The sequence below is a fragment of the Lingula anatina genome, chromosome 2 (assembly GCF_051362555.1).
Source record: "Lingula anatina isolate TDL-2025a chromosome 2, LinAna3.0, whole genome shotgun sequence".
NCBI classification, from domain to species: domain Eukaryota; kingdom Metazoa; phylum Brachiopoda; class Lingulata; order Lingulida; family Lingulidae; genus Lingula; species Lingula anatina.
The window spans coordinates 26,856,974-26,873,790 of record NC_141768.1 but is presented as its reverse complement, the minus strand read 5'-3'; the positions used below and the strand labels follow the sequence as shown (position 1 = coordinate 26,873,790).

The 16,817-nt window shown below is 36.0% G+C and overlaps 2 protein-coding genes across 10 annotated transcripts in view; both read right to left on the bottom strand.

Annotated features, from left to right (window-relative positions):
• Positions 1-12,263, bottom strand: part of LOC106152473 (girdin-like) — a 35,780-nt gene extending 23,517 nt beyond the window's left edge. For 8 of the 9 annotated variants that reach the window (XM_024075909.2, XM_087004178.1, XM_087004180.1 and 5 more), the window contains exons 1-3: positions 11,809-12,263; positions 10,999-11,087; positions 6,870-6,981 (exon numbers count right to left, since the gene is read on the bottom strand). In XM_024075909.2, coding sequence (XP_023931677.2) covers positions 6,870-6,981; positions 10,999-11,087; positions 11,809-11,853 — 246 coding nt within the window. In that variant the 5' untranslated portion in view covers positions 11,854-12,263. The remainder of the gene's footprint in view (positions 1-6,869; positions 6,982-10,998; positions 11,088-11,808) is intronic. The other variant, XM_087004182.1, reaches the window with a different exon arrangement.
• Positions 12,264-13,854: 1,591 nt separating this feature from the next.
• On the bottom strand, positions 13,855-16,813 carry LOC106152458 (ubiquitin-ribosomal protein eS31 fusion protein). The gene is made up of 5 exons (XM_013526049.2): positions 16,748-16,813; positions 16,072-16,133; positions 15,497-15,551; positions 14,371-14,588; positions 13,855-14,062 (listed from the first exon to the last, which is right to left on the bottom strand). Exons 2-5 carry the CDS (start codon positions 16,117-16,119, stop codon positions 13,913-13,915), a joined length of 471 nt encoding a protein of 156 aa, XP_013381503.1. The 5' UTR covers positions 16,120-16,133; positions 16,748-16,813; the 3' UTR covers positions 13,855-13,912.
• Positions 16,814-16,817: the final 4 nt, after the last annotated feature.

The following is a 16,817-nucleotide window of genomic DNA, read 5'->3' as shown; positions in this document are numbered from 1 at the left end:
CAGAAAAAGAAACCTACATACTCCATTTTACTTATAGTCAAAATATGGCTTTGAAACACCTAAGTAAAGTGTGTGGTTTGATATTCATGATTTCATTAAAAAAGCAATAAGGAACAACATAAATCCACAATAATGGACCCTTACAGCGAATAACTCTTGGAAGACAGAAGTATTACAAATAACAATTTAAAATTCCAACTGGGTAGTTAAGTGCTCAACCCCCAGGAGGCAAACAAAAGTTCAAGTACACTCTATGAATTTTAATATGTCTATGCATCCAATTTTCCGAGTTTATTTCAGCATAAGCTAGAGGTATTAGATTCTATGCAACCAGAAAATTTAACAATTCTACTTTCAAGATATAAAAATTCACATCTGCTATCAAATAGTTATTTATCATTAAACCATCTGAATTGCTCCTGCGTCTAAGAAATGTCTGGTTCCTTTACCTAAACCTATTTGAGCTACATCGTAAAGTAATTTAGAAAGAATTTATCACCCCCCAGTCCCATGAAGTAGGGCACTGGCTGAAGGGTCCCTGCCTTCTATAAGCACCTGAATGTTTACATACTGTCAGCTATCATTACTCCATAATAATCAAACACTTTTAACTTGTCACCAGCAATGACGCATTAAGCAAGCCCAGTATTCCACCCTTGTTTGTTTAAATGCTGATTTCATTAGAGATTGGAAAGTGCCCAGAAATAGTTCGGTTTGTGTAATCTTATCACCTAAGACTTGGAACTCGGAAGGCTTTGGGTTAAAAGCCTTGCACCTGGTAGGTAAGGAATGAGCCATGTGGACGGGGGAGCGTACAGGAATGGCCGTGTTAAAAGGGTGCAATATCAGTCCTCCAACACGATAAAGATAACTCTTGATTAGAATTGTAACTTCATTAAGTGATTTTAAAATGCCTTCAGCACTTTTCTGGCACATGCTGACACATACATACACAAATGAGTTAACTTGTTTCATAAAATTAAGATCTATATCAAAACCTATAAGAAATTGATGAAATGGCCTTTAAATTACATTTTGATATAGATATGTCATGAAAAACCTGACTTAAAGATCATTCATGGTTGAGATGCTATCTGCTAGGTAGGCTTGTTTTATCACTGAGGTTATATGGTGACAGATGACCACAAAGTGGACGACACTGGGATGGATTTTATTTAAAAAAGTTAAGATCGAAAGTTGGTCTTAATTTTAAAACCAAAACTTTGAGTCTTTACCCAAGATAAAGTGGTAGTCTGCTTACATGGAATATTGCAAAATGGCTCTTTTAGATCCATAGTACCTTTATTTTAGTAGAATACTATGCATTTTATCCCGAGTTGAAGTCTACAGACTTTTTTCTGCTTTTTAAGTTTAGACCACCTTCTGGTCTTTTATTTTTTTGTGACACTGGCCTCCAGTTTGCTTTTCCTAATCTAATTCTCACAGAGGAAGGTTTGGCAACATGACCTGTGCTAACAAGTGAAGTCTATGGGAATCTACCTGATAAATCCCTCACATTCAGATCATCAATAATACATCTGATACAGACATGCCAATCCACAAATTATCACATTATTCATTTAGACACCAAATACTGCAGTGGCAGAGATTGCCACAACACATTGATCAGATTGGTCATTAAATGAAACTTCTGTTTGAAATCAAAACACTCCCTCAATTGTTATTTTCTCAGAAAATGAACCCTTTAAAATAACCTCTACTGTACATATTACAGTTATAAAATTCAACAGCAGTAAGAGCCGTTTTCTCTGAATGCCATTCAATTGTTATTTCGTTTAAACATGACAGAATGTCTTGTAGGCCAGGGTCACTTGGCAAAATGTGTTGGTACAAAGTACTAAATTGGATTCAGTGCTTTTAATTTCTGAAGCTGCATTTGACCAATGTTGACACCAATCTCACAAGTGGCAATTCAATCTTTTGATATATATGAAGTGAGTGTTACGGTATGTCAGTGCCTTACTATAATGGTTTTATGATATCAAGTGCTGTTCTGAGAGAAGCACATTTTATTCAAAATCCCAAACGTTATTGACTGTGGGTTTTATTGAATTTCCACATCATTAATCTTGTTATAAAAAATTGACAGAACAATTTGTTGGCCTCTTTGATAAATAGAGTGATACCTAATATCTCTGCTCTGAACTAGGCTTTCTTGTGCATGAGAACTGGTTTCACAATATTAATCCAACTCATGGATTTCCAATAAGAGAAACCAAAAGATATGAAAACGGAGAATAGTTTGGAATTTGGGATAATCAATAAATTCATGAATGTTCATGTGGCAGACTTCCGTGTGGCTTTTCAAAGCTTAATCTTTGTACTGCAATTGTATATAACTGAAAGCATGACAGTTTGATCCCCCATACCATTGTCTGCACTATGGTATAACATGACCCTACAAAAAAAATACATAAAAACGAGACAATGAAACATTCAATTATGTACTAAGTCAGGAAAGGTCAAACAAAGAATTCACCCTTAAGGCAAATACTTTGCAGTTCACTTTGCTGTAAGCACATAGCACAGGCTTGCACAACAATTGTTCTTTCCAATTCCCAATTTTCATCTCTCAAGAATCTGCTTATCATGGCTATGAATAATTTCACTTGAAACTGGAAGGGATGTGCTTAGTCCAAAATATAGCATAATTAAAACAGATGCACTTAAATTTCATAAAACGAATCAACTTGACTTGTCCCACGTGTGTTACCTTGGGACATAATTAAACTGCAAACACATCTTTGAGTTGGTCCTTCCTCCAGTACAGACACAAGCTAGTTCCTGCAGGACATCAGGAAAACACGTACCTGTATGTGACAAGGTAGTACCTGGGTCCACACAGTGCTATTATTGCTACATTTGACCAAGAATTCCATGCCATTTGACAAAGTTACTGTACCAAACAGACTAAGCTTATCATAGACCAAAACATAAACATCTGATCAAGTAGCATTTTAAATATGTTTTTTTTTCCCAAAGGAAGGCTGGATTTTGAACTTAATACAAAGTGCTACACAAATATATATTTTACTTTGGTAACAAAAAAAATTCTTTTTGATTTGTACTCTACATGTACTCTATCATATTTCATAAGCATCAAATAAAATTGGCTGTAAATTATTTTTCACAAAAGTTTAGCTTTTCCTATTACGAGAAACAAATGGCTTTATCGTTGATTTCACTTTTTCCCCCCAGCAATGAGTGACTGTGCCCAATTATTATTTAGTTGTATACAAGTCAAGGCCATCATATAAGCCTCATCCAAGGTTTTGACAAGTAATAAGAGGCAATCAGCTGATTGTTGCTGCCAAACACTCTGTTGCCAAAACAAGACATTCAGTTTAACTGTGCAGCCTGTACTTACGAAAAAGGGCAATATAGTAGGGGGTCAAAAAATTAAAATACCTAACCATATTTAATCCATGACATTACAAACTGAAAAATATGCTTTATTACTCAGCAACATCATGGTGTACTAAATCCCAGGCAGAGAGGCCCACCTGTAAATTCCAAGTCATTCACTCTTGATGCACCTCTTTAATGTCTGACACAGCTTGCTGATAAAACTGTCAAGATTCAGAGGTGTGCACATTATAGGGTTTTAATACGTAAACTCCAGGCTGACTATCTGCCCTAGCAGGTGCCCCAGGTCATGAGGAAATCTGTGAATGAGAGGTGCTCCCATCTGGTTTGGATATCTACTCTGATTACTCACATTCTAAAATGCTAGGAAAAAAATAGCTTGTATATTCTTGGAGGTAAAAGATAACACAGACATCAGATTTCCCCTGCATACTATTTCCTGTTCAAAGTTGGAAAGGTCAAGTCTGAGGCACTTCTGAAAGTTTTTTTTTTCTCTCAGCTGATGTTGGCTGATGTTACAATGCATCATGACTGCTTTTTTACAATAAATCATTTAGTTATATTCCCTGAATTAAGTGACTAAAAAAAAGTACTTCAACAGTTGCAACATTTGGCATTAAAACAATTCCCACTCAAATAAAAAAAAATGACTGACAATAATTGCAAGAGAAAACTCAGGTGCTCAGGAGGTGTTCTGACATTAAAGATAAATGTACATGGTTTCAAGGTACTTAAAATTGTCACATCATGTTATCAGGGGGCATATGTTACACTTCCTGGCAGGTAACGTTGTGCTAATTACCCAACCATGTACAACATTATATTTGGTATATCATGCAATTACACGACACCTTCTACATACCAGACACATAAATCTTCATCTAGTTTCTTGTCTGCATACTATGACGTGACTAAAAAGCTTCAGCTTTTTTTTTCTTTTCTTTTTTTGTATGCAAAATGAATTCAAAGCATCAAAACAAATGCATGATGAATTCTGAAAATAATGTTTATTATTGAAACTTTGGTTCAACTAAATTTTTTTTTTGTTTTTTTTTTTGTTTTTTAGTCACTGGAGAACATTTTCCCACTAGTTACCTTCAGCCTGGGTGATTTAAATATTTAAAATCAGACCCTCCAAACACCCATTAATTCCAAGTTATACTAATAGGTTCAACTAATGGCTGCTTCGGGGATATGCAGAGTTAAAGCAGTCTTACACAATAGGCTGCAACTTTGCATTTCACCCACAGCTGAGTTCACAATAATTCACTCAGTTTTCCCTTAGCAAAACAAGTCTCAGTTGATCAGTAGCAGTCTAAACCTATTGAATTACAGGTTATAAGAACCCACAAACAATGTGCCAGAGGGAGAGGGCAAGAACAAGGGTTACCAATCAATTAATATCTAATATGGTATCAGGGGCCAATCCAGAGATCGACCTTTTTAACAGAATAAATTCAAATCAAATTTGATCCGAGGTATGCCGTGACAACTAGTTAGCATATTAACACTCCACAACTTGCTCACAATTCTATTAACACCAAAAGAGAAAAGAGGAGAGGGGGAAGAACAAGAGACATACAAGGCACACTGCCAGGTTGTATACAAAGTTGTAAGCAATGTTTGCAAATACAGCTTACAGTCCAGCGGTCAACGCAGAATGCGATCTAAAGAACCCATTCAAATGGCTGAGTGGCCAAGTATGCAGTCACCAGCACCAACTGAGAACATTGTACCCGACCCCTTGAACTCTACCTCTAATCACATCAGACCTAAAAAAAAACACCCCTTTCCAAATCTGTTATTAAAAGGCAACAAAGTTGTTATGCAATTCAAATGGATCCAGAGATTACATCTGCATAAAATACAAGTTATGTTTTCTATTCTCGCCGCTACAGAGGATTCAGAGCAGGCACATTGTGCCTTTTCTTTTAAAAAAAATTCCAGGCTGTATATTGCTTCCGCGATCTGTTCAACAGGCGTGTATGGCCTTTTCAATCAGGCTCTCCAGAATGTTGACATCTAAGTTGACCATCTATCACAAGATAGTTTTGCTTTGTCAAGACAACCAACCACCCAATTTCATGGCCGAATGATTTACAAATGAGACTGATATGAAAACAAAACTTCTTGTCATTTTTATCCATTTGTTTATACCACCACTGCTCTACTGAGCACCAAACCAGGTGTAACATCCACAACCAGACTAACCACAAATTGTCTAATTTGTAGGCAGGCATTCCCTTTAAAAGAGGTTAAAACTGGAAGCAAGTAGCCTCAACCCCAAGTGGAGAAGGCTATAAAAATAGCCTAGGTTTATATCAGCTACCAGGTATGTCCAAGTGGACGGTTCACCAGCCACAGGAATGATTGAGATAGTAATCCCAGTCTGCTCCTAATCAGAAGACTGTATTGAATATACAGAGGCCTTGGCCAAGTTATGAAAATAGCTGGCCCCAAGTAGTGCTTCGTCCACAGGTATGAATATATTTGAAGTACCTGTCCCTGATGGATACATGAGAGGAACAGATCAAAGGAATTAAAGGAACCACCACCAATGATTTAGGAACATGTTTTGTGTTGTCCACTAGCTGTTATTCATAGATCAAAAATTAAATGTCCAGACAGTCTCCTGCTTACTGGGCAGTCTGTTCACATATATATCACACACCTGTGGTATAATTGATATTGCTAGCTTCCTGTCAGTATCTCATGCAAGCTGAGTTTTAGAATTTTTTTCTCAGGCTGTGTTCAGAATAATGCAATCATGCTAGCAGGATCGATCTATCTCAACGAGGATTCTCACCAAGGCATGGTCAATGTTATCAGAGCTTGCCTAACATGCCTCCTTGCAAATTAAAGCAACATTAACAATATTACAGACCACAAAGTTTTCCAAACTTTTTTTAGTACTTTAAGTTACGAGGGGGCGTGCCAGACAATACAGCTGATTACAATGAATGCGCCTTCATGAGAATCCCTGCCGAGATAGATCAATCCTGCTAGTATGATGACTTATATTGTGAACGCAACCTAAGAAACACATGCTACATGGTCTCAAACAGGTGACTTTTGCCAAGCCATATAAAAAAGGAGAGACCTGCTGATAACAGATTCCAACCATTCTCCCATTAAAAAAAATGAAATTATGTGTGAGCCTTTGTTTATAAAATAAAATCCCTGACTTCCACAAGTCGCCACACTTTCTTCCAATTTTCCCATGATTCATTATGTCTTTGTCTCCATGTCTGCTGGCAGTCTGATTTATTTGCATGACGAAGTAATAAAGCCCCCATTAAATAATGAAGTCCCTCTGAAGGAAAATCAAGTCATTTCTTTTTTTCAACGTTATCACGATGCAATTATTTACATGGCAAAGTAATAAATCCCCCATTTAATAATAAAGTCCCTCTGAATGAAAATCGATTCATTTCCTTCTCAATATGTACTTGCCATATCATAAATATCACTGCTGCTCTTACCTGGTAGTATGATTTGAGAGCCTTCACCAAAATGTCCCAGTTCTGAAGTCTTCCAGCCACATCTTCAACTGGACGGGATATACTGTACTTCTCTGTGTTAGGACGGGGATCGCTACAATATAATAATAATAATAATAACAATTCAAACTAAGAAAAAAACAGTATGTGGTCTGCTTATAAAATTTTGGTTGCTGTATTGGCCAAAAGCATGTTTAAAAGGAATAGTCTCTAGCAATTTTAAATGATGCTGAAATTTTTGAACAGTTATTATCAATTGTTTACTTTATTATTTTCAATGCTTGAACAGCAGATGGCCTTGAAGTCAAACAGACAAAATGTGATGCATTTTTTGAAAGTGTCATGAACTTTCCACGATGTTATTTCCAAAACGTTCTAAAAAGCACCTGCTAAAATAAGTTACTTAGTTAATGCAAAAAAAAAAAAAAAAAGAAAATGAATGAGGTTTATTGAAACCATACACATTCTTGCATTCTTTTACAAAAACAACAACAGAAAGTGAGAATACAAGCCTTTTCTCTATAAACCTTTCTGGTGTCTAGCTGAGAATCAAAACAGTCTGATACCTTCAGAACCAAACTCCCCCAGTTAGGATCTTTCCAAATGATTTGAGAAAAGAGCACAAGTTGTTCTTGGAGGCAAGGAATGCAGGGGATCACTTGTAGATTAACTGGTATTTTGATTTCAAGGAGAAACTGTTTACAACTAAGCACGTAATGCTGCTTAATCTGTTTTTCTTCCTTTCTTTTTTGCCAGATTATCTGAGTGTGAGGAATGCCATGAAGACAGGTATATCAAGATTTTGCTTGTTTTCATTCCCATATCAGGTTGCTAACTAGCAAGAAAAGTCGTGAGGAACAAAGGTTGAGTGCTGAAGTAAGCGATTCTGTAAAGTGTCAAAAGATATTATGAAGAGAGACTGAAAGTGCAAGGCAGCAAGTAGAAAGGTCCACCTAGAAAAGACCCCAGGAGAAGGATTTTCATCTTTGAAACAGGGGGTGAAAGTGTACTTTATTACAAACTCCTTTTATTCTGACTGTACTCCGTGGAAAAGAATCACAAAAAGCAGGTCTCTTCAATCTCTTCAATCAATCTTGGGTTGGAAAAGTGGCCAATGCTATCACAATGTTCATTTTTTCTGATCAGACATTGAAAAAAAAAGTAGTGTAACATAATCCCACAATATAACACAACAATATTTTCATGACCTTATTCTATTTTTTCCTGTTCCCCTTCTTTCACTGAGCATAAAAGATAAAACAGAATAGAAGGTAAACACACCAACAATAGACTTCAAAAAATAAAAGGAAAAAGAAAAATCACTCATAGAAGTAGGAACTAAAGTGAATTATTTCCAACTCTTTTGTTCGGGATTACCAGCTTTCATCTTAAAACACTGATATGACACTATAAAAGAATGATTAAGATAAGACACATTATGCAGCTACCTTTTAACAAGAGTGGCCTTTAAAGAAACCAAGATCATTTAGCCTACGGATGTGATAAAAATTCTCCGTCTTTTAACTTCTCTGATAACCTCCTGTACATAAGACAAACAAAATGAACGCACAATACTAATGACCTCAAGATATCAAATCTCCATAACTTTGCTCTATCAAAACACCAGCTACCTTTGTATTGTACTAAATGTAAAGGATATACCTCTGTAAATTTAGATATTTGAAGTGAACTAATGTTTCTGCTCCATTACTTTACGCCATGAACATATTTGCTAATATTGTCCTCCGTTTGCTTAGGGGATTAGAGGTGTATTTGAAATAGGTGAAAAGTCCCTTCAGTGGTCAATATACCAGATGTCAGGAAATTTTAACCAACGAGGGCAAAATTGTTAAAAATACCAAATGGCTGAACTGGTTTAAAATGAAATTCTTGTCACTGGAGCTTAATTACTGGCTGGTGCAATTTTTATGCACACAATACTTAATAGTCTCCCATTACAACTACAGTAGCTTTATTACTACAGCACTTCACCATGCATCCTGAAACATTGGGAGTTTTACATAGCATGCCCCTTACTTATTAATTTGTCTGGATTCCCAATTTCAAATCAAACACTAGTTATGCATTATTGTGCTTGATCGCACCTTTATCAATCTTGCCTTTTGCACATAAAATATGCAAAGGTGTGGTTCAGTCACAAGCACCAGAGTTTCTCTCTCAGACGAGAAATCAATAATAACACAAATGTCCGCCTTTATCCTGCCATTAGTCACTTTCCCTGGAGACACTCAGGTAAGACACAGGAACTCCCAGAGGCTGAATCTCATAAAACAAAACGCCACTTCAGTCTGCATGCTTTGTCATACAGAATGTACAGCTATAAATTGATATGACTAGACCTGGAAGATATAATTTGGTTCATGATGTGGCTATAGACTCATAATTACGACAAAAGGTGACGCATTGTGAAACAATTCCCTTTATATGTAAATGTGCCATTTCTTGGCTTTTAAAGCAATCAGGGGCCGATAAAGAAAATACTCCATCAGACTTAAAGCCATTTCTGCTGATACACTTGCTGTTATATAGTGTTCATATTCAGGAATGGTCTTTCCTCAAATAGACCCTTCCCTTACAGTGAATTGGGTCATCAAAACATTTCTCTTACATTCCTTTCTTGTGGAAAATTGATTGAGATATTGGGAGCTCTTCACCCATGAAAAGAGAAACATTTAACAGAGTAATACCAACACTTAAATACTTGCACCTAGGCCTGTGAAAACAATGTGTGAAAGAGAGCTTTCAGACTGTCCTCCTCCTATTTAATGGTCAAGCAACATGGCGACCAAAGAAAGTTTGGTCTACCAGTATTAAGCTAACAATTCTAACCTTTTAGACAGCTCAACTTTAGTGGTAAATTTCAGTAACACTTCAAATTTGAAAAATATTCCTGATCCAACTTGTTTTCAGTGATCCAGAAGAGAGAGAATTCTTCCCAAACCAATTCTACATATATATTCCTGGGTAGATTTTTTTCATATACTATAGTGCTAGTGTATTTAAAGTAACCCTTTCCACAGAGTCATATTTCAAAAAGTAAATAGTCTTATCTGATTAAGCACAAATAAACACAGTTATTCATTCTTCAAACACTTCAATTAAATTCTATTTTAAAAGGGCATTTTGTCAAAACATTGGGCTAAAATACCAGTGAAAACTGGGAAAAATAGTCACCATCAAATGCCGAGTTTTCTGTGACTCTCACTATGGGCTTCATTTCACCATTATCTGATTTATATTCTGTAATCAAGCAGAATTAATAAACTGCACAGTGAAGCTTATCTTAATCAAACAAAGAGCTGGCCCAATATCAAGACTTTCTGTAAGAAGTTTTATAGAACACAGAGAGGGGATTGGCAACTATAGCAGTTACAATACCGAAATAATCTGAATGATGAACACAGACATCCGTACAAATTACAGAATCAATACTTTTAGCACACACTGACAAGAGGTGATCAATTTTGGGATGCCATTATTTCACCTTACTTTATCAAAGCATATTGTTTGTATCTAACTGGGAAGACAGGAGGTACAGTAAGGCTACATTATATGTGGAGGCCCACTGAGCCCATATCAATCTAAGGAAGTTATCACTTAGTACCATTTTGAAGAGGCATCCGTCATAAAAAATTTAAAGAAATAGAGTTAGAAACAAAGTGTGGAGAGATATAAATCAGGTAACATAGGGCCTCATGGCTGTACTATTAACTACAGGTTGAGAAAAGACAAGGCATCATGAAGGAATGTCATGATGAAAAGGGGGTCTGGACCTTTACCCTGGGTGTACTCCTACTTAACTAGTGAAAAACAATTTGGGAAAATCACAAGACTAGTTCCTCCTCTGCCACCATCTATAACTTCAGCCACAGTGAAAAACATTTGGGGAAAATCACAAGACTAGTTCCTCTTCTGCCTCCATCTATAACTTCAGCCATAAGCTAATACACAGCAAATACAAACCTATAGGAAAGACCCAGCATCGCTACACATACACCTATTGATGCAATATTCTTGACTTATAGTCAGTATATCAATAGGTGGAAATTAATACCATCATGGGTCATAAAATGTTGTGCTTGATACGTACATGTGTTGCATGACTTCATTGAGAAATATTCCATCACAGAAGTCTTGATATTCCAGCTCCCTGTCTCCTTCCTGCTGGAATGTTTTCACCTGGAATAAATAAATAATTCACATAAAACTGATGACAAATACCCCAGCACAAACTTATATGCAAGTCATGGATGTTCTGTTTTTTTTTTTTTTTCAAAATTAAGTTAATGAAGACTATGATCAATGCCTCTGCTATTCAAATATATTGGTTTTGCAATTTAATCATGCAATTTTTGATGTTCGCCCCTGAAATTATCACATCTCTTGTTATACTGAGGTTGAGTTTTAAGTTTCTTGTATAAACATAAAAAAATTAAGTTAATTTTCAAAGTTTCTTTGAATAACGGAAGCACTAATAACAGTGACCACATAACCAAATTTAGAGAAATATTGAAATTCAGAGGATCGGTAATTCAGCTTATCTGGAGGGGGAGGGGATATACTATAACTATATAAAATGATTAACCATTGTACAAAAGGTGGTGGTATTTTGTTTGCTGCATTTTAAACTGAATCAGCTGTTTTCAGATTTCACTTAAAACAACCATGAATAATTATAAAAGAAAATGATACAATATGCCTTATTCTTAAGATCTGATCTCAAAAGCAAAACAACATGAAAACTTCACGACTTTCCAACTAAATTTAACGTTTAAGTATTAACAACTTAAGGCATTGTGCATTGTAGCGTTAAAGTAATTTCTTCTCTTTCATATTAAAAATTCAAATCATAACAAAACTAGGATTTTCAAACTGAAACAATGAATCATAAAAACCATACCCAAGTGACTAAGGCCGAAGCCATAAAGTTTGAGACGGCAGCCATTTTCCTAGACAGTGTCTTTTAAAGTTTGCCACTAAGACGATCTCTCAAAATACTCCATGCTGCTACATCTTTAGCTGTCTCAACAGTGGTTAATCCGACTAACGTGATAAAATCGCATAGTTTCCTCCCCTGTTTCTCTGCCGTTGTTTACATTCGAATAACGACTGTAGCCAGTAGACAATACAGGTGCCAGCTCTTGAGAACAACTTATTAAGCGATTGACAAGTATATTATTCCACATTCAGATCACCAAGAAGTAATTTCCAGTGCATTTGTGATATCCTTTTATCCCGGTGACAACCGCAGGCCGACCGATGTTTTGAATTTGGAGCTCCGTTACACCATTACCTGTGGAGATGATACTACTATGACAAGTGACCTTATGTCACGCACCTTGAGGCCGCATTACTGCTTGTATCCTTCCGCCTTGCTTAAAAAAAAAAGGAACTACGTGCAGGTATCCCCTAGACTTTTATCACGAAAACTCGTAAAATCGGTGTGCAATATAAGAAATGGTCAAGTTTGCTTGGAAATAAATCAATATTGTAACCATTCGTTTGTGATGCAAAAAATTTATATACTTTTGAGACTGCTTCCGAGTTTTGAAAAGTAGCAAAACTTTAAATGAAAATCACTAGCACCATCTATTGGCAGTGAGGGAAACTAAAAACACCTGACATTGTCAACAGAGTAGGAACTTTTTTATTTTGACATATTATTAAAATAAACTGCACGATTCGCAGAGCAATTATAATTAATTTATGTTTTCTTTCATTCCACAAAATCCCTAGTGTTTTGTTCGTTTCGAAAATAATGCTGTAAAATAAATAAAGGGAAATTTATGTATAGTTTTCATATCTAGAAATACTGAAAAGGTTTTGGTATAGTGAGAAAATTCTATTTTCAACACGACTAAAATATATAACAGTGTTTTGGGTACGTTGCTTTATGTATATAATTTAAATTTCACAGACTCCTATTTCATAATGACTGACAACATCTAGCTGCTGGTCTGAAAAACAACATTGTTTTCCATCTAATTTTTTTCTTTTTTATCAGGTCATGAGTGAAATATTTTATGCACCGAGATGAATGCACATATAAAACGGATGGTCCAATTTTAGAATTGCAATGTTTTTTCTCTACTTACATATATAATTTTCAAATTTTATATAAATTCAATGTCAATATTCATATAATATTAGTTTCTCCATTTATGTGTGTTAGAATAAGTAAATACTGTTAACTAACGTGTTATACCTTCTATGGTTTACAACAGTAAAATAAATAATCATTATAGCAATTTTGACTTCCATGGAGAAACATTTGTCACTAAGTTAGGGATGTCTATGGGGGGGGGGTCTTAGCAACAGCACATCGGGTTATTCCAAGCAATCAAAGATCTTTCGACATATTTAGTTTGCTGGCCTTGTCAAAAATTATCACATTTCGCACCAAAGGACTGCTAACATAAGTCATTCACTCAGTTTCGTGCATTTTCTATTCAAATTTGGCCACCTGGATGAGAACTGCCCATCTGGACTAAACTTCAAACTCATTGCCACCAAGCTTTTTGAGGTGGATGGGTAAGTGGTCTACTTGCCAAATGGCTATCCATTAAGAGAATGGATGTTGTGAACCAGTTATTTCATTGGTAAATTTATGTAATTAAAGTGAATTGTCAGAGGCATATCATTTCTCTGTCAGTTTATAAGAGAAGTCTGAGGCTTGTGGTAAGCAAAAACTGGTTTTGCACACTTTGGCAACTAGATTATTTTCATTTATCTTGAACAGAAATTTAACCGAGGCTCTTAAAACACTGTTACATGGCTTTTAATTTCTCATTGCATTTAAAACGGGAGAAAAAAATGATCAAATTGAAGACTAAAAATCCTGAAATAATGCACAATCCAGAAAAATTTCACCCATCCTGTTACCAAGGTACTTCATATTTGAAAACATCAGCTCTCACTCATGAATTAATGCCACAAGACAATGAAATCAGGTTGGACATTTTTTTTTATTTCACATATTTATATATTTATACAGCAAATTCATTTTACTTGTCTTCTGGTTTGTTGAAAACGTATGTTAGACAGCATTTGCCACAATATTGTCTATCAAAGTGTGAAGCCATGAAAACTCCAGCTCCACATTCTTCTGAGGGACACTCACGGCGCAGGCGGGTGATCTTGCCATTTTCATCAACCTGTGAAAAATAATGTTGTAAATTGATAAATATGAACTAATACCAAAAATATACTTTGGTTTTAAGGAAAACTTTTGCTCAGGTTAACAGCATTACTCATCAGGCATCAGAAGGTGTCCTAAGTTAGCTATTCATCACTGCAAGAGATTTAATCACTTTATCACCGATTTGAACTGTTTTTAAACTTTTTAGTTGACAATCACAAATATCAACTGCCAAGTAATGAAATGTTTTAGTTTTAAAAATGAGTGGTATCACTAAAAGAAGGACTTTTTCGTGTAAGAGCCACTGCCACATATTTTACAAACCTTGTAGTACTTGAGGACGGCCAACTTGACCTTCTTCTTCTTGTGCTTGTTCTTTTTGGGTGTGGTGTAGTTCTTCTTCTTTCTTTTCTTGGCACCACCACGAAGACGGAGCACCAAGTGGAGAGTGGACTCCTTCTGGATGTTGTAGTCGCTGAGGGTGCGGCCATCCTCAAGCTGCTTGCCAGCAAAGATCAAACGCTGCTGGTCTGGGGGGATGCCTGAAGACAAGCAGACAGTTTGTCAAGTGAGGAAACAGTTATTGTAGATCATCATCGTCAGAAGTGTTCAATCTGACCAAATCGAGTTTCAGAAAATAAAATATGCTGTTAACACCTGGTTTCCTAAATCTCTTTTAAAATGTTGTTGCTCAGAAATTTGGTAACGCATGGTAGTTCCAATCATTGACATCAGAAGTGTCCTAAGAATGTCATCCTTGCAACAAACAATTGATAACGGTGCTCTCACCAGTATTTAGTCCTCAGATAAAGGTAACCCCACTACACATAGCAGCCCAAGCCAACTGCCCACCAAAAGTAACACCAGAGTGGTAAAGATTAAATTTTACACAATACTAGCCCACTTATAGACCCTGCCGGTCCTAAGTGCAAGTTGCCACCCCCCCCCCTCTTTTTTTTTCTTTTTTTGGCATGGGCTTCAACTTTTGTAACCTCAAGTCAACAACCTCACGACATACTGTGTTACATAGTGCTATGAACATTAGGTTTGTGAATATCATCGGGGCCGGGGTTCATAAAGGATGTTTAGCATTAAACAGTGTAGAAGTCTAACCAGTGGATAAATTCTCCTAACACCCATTAACTTAAAGATGGTTAAATTGTGTTTTATAAACAAGACACCCATTAACTTAAAGATGGTTAAATTGTGTTTTATAAACAGTGTTCAAACAGCCTATTAGTTAAACTGGCCAGTGTTTAACTGGATAAAATATTTAAAGGTCACTTAACTTACCGGCTGTTTAAACACTGGTTACGAAACACAATTTCAACCAACAATAGGTAACGGTGTTTGGAGAATTTATACACTGGTTAGACTTAAACACTGCTTAGTACTAAATGTCCTTTGTGAAACTGGGCCTAGATTTGTATCTCTTATCTGTAATACTTACCCTCTTTGTCTTGAATTTTTGCTTTGACATTTTCTATGGTGTCACTGGGTTCGACCTGCAGAAGAAAGAAAAATATTACAGAATTGCTAAAATATAAACCAACTAAAACCAACAAATAGCTTCACTTGTTGCTCAGCCATTTTGGTAACGCATTGGAAAATGAAATCAAGTCATTTCATAAGTGTCCTACTATCATCTTTGCAACAACGGATCTCAGAGTACAAATACAGTTTGAAATCATTTAACTATAATTTTGAACAGAAGAAAAGAGGGCACTGAAATGTATAGTTAGATGAACGTACTACTGAAATCATTTTAGAAACTCCCTGATAAATTGTTTTAAAAAGGAGTGAGGTAGCATTTTAATGTATGGGAGGCCCATACCTTGGCATTTCAAATAATTTTTTTCCTGATAGTATGAATCTTTCAACTGCCTGGTTGAACCAACTAGAGATATGACACAGAATATAGATCAAATTTCAATTCAAAGCAGACCATTTCCTTCCAAAGGTAATTTCTGACACCCCATCCTCCGGGCCTGCACATTGTTGCAGAATTTTAAAAACTAATCATACCTCAAGAGTGATGGTCTTCCCCGTGAGGGTCTTCACAAAGATCTGCATCTTCCGCCTTCAACCTATAAAGTGGAGTGATAGACATTATAAGATGGCATCATCTGTCAAATTTTGTAGCACAACCTCCACCTTTCTTTGTCACATGTCCCAATAATATATTAATGTCAATTGCTCAGAAATAACAGCATTACTCATCAGACTTCAGAAGGTGTCCTAAGTTAGCTGTTCATCACAGCAAAAGCAATATATTTGATATTCATGCCATGCATGTAACACTGTTCCATATATCATGTAGCTGCTAGCCCCCCCCCCCCCCACAGTCATGAAATTTAGTTGTAGTGTCAAATATTTCAAAATGATGATAGCTTTTATATTCTAAAAACTGGTGTTTCAATGTTTGAACTATTCCCATATGGTGCACCAAGTGAACATTATATGTACATCTAATACTGCGTAACATATTTCTCAAATCCAAGTAATTCCATATCCATTCATAAGACACAGTGTCTATTCCCAAATGCGATTTGCTACATTTTCTGCACAATGTTCAGGCTTCTTTAAGGGAATTACATTGTGATACATCATTTCTGATCCCAAATAAATCATAGAACAAATATTGGACGCACACATGATGTAAAATAATTGCACTTCTTTTGGCTCTTTTTCACACTATTACCTTTTTGTCAGGCGGCCAGCATGAAAAGGAAGTGCGGGGTCTGAGATGGCAAAACAAGGAGTAACTAATC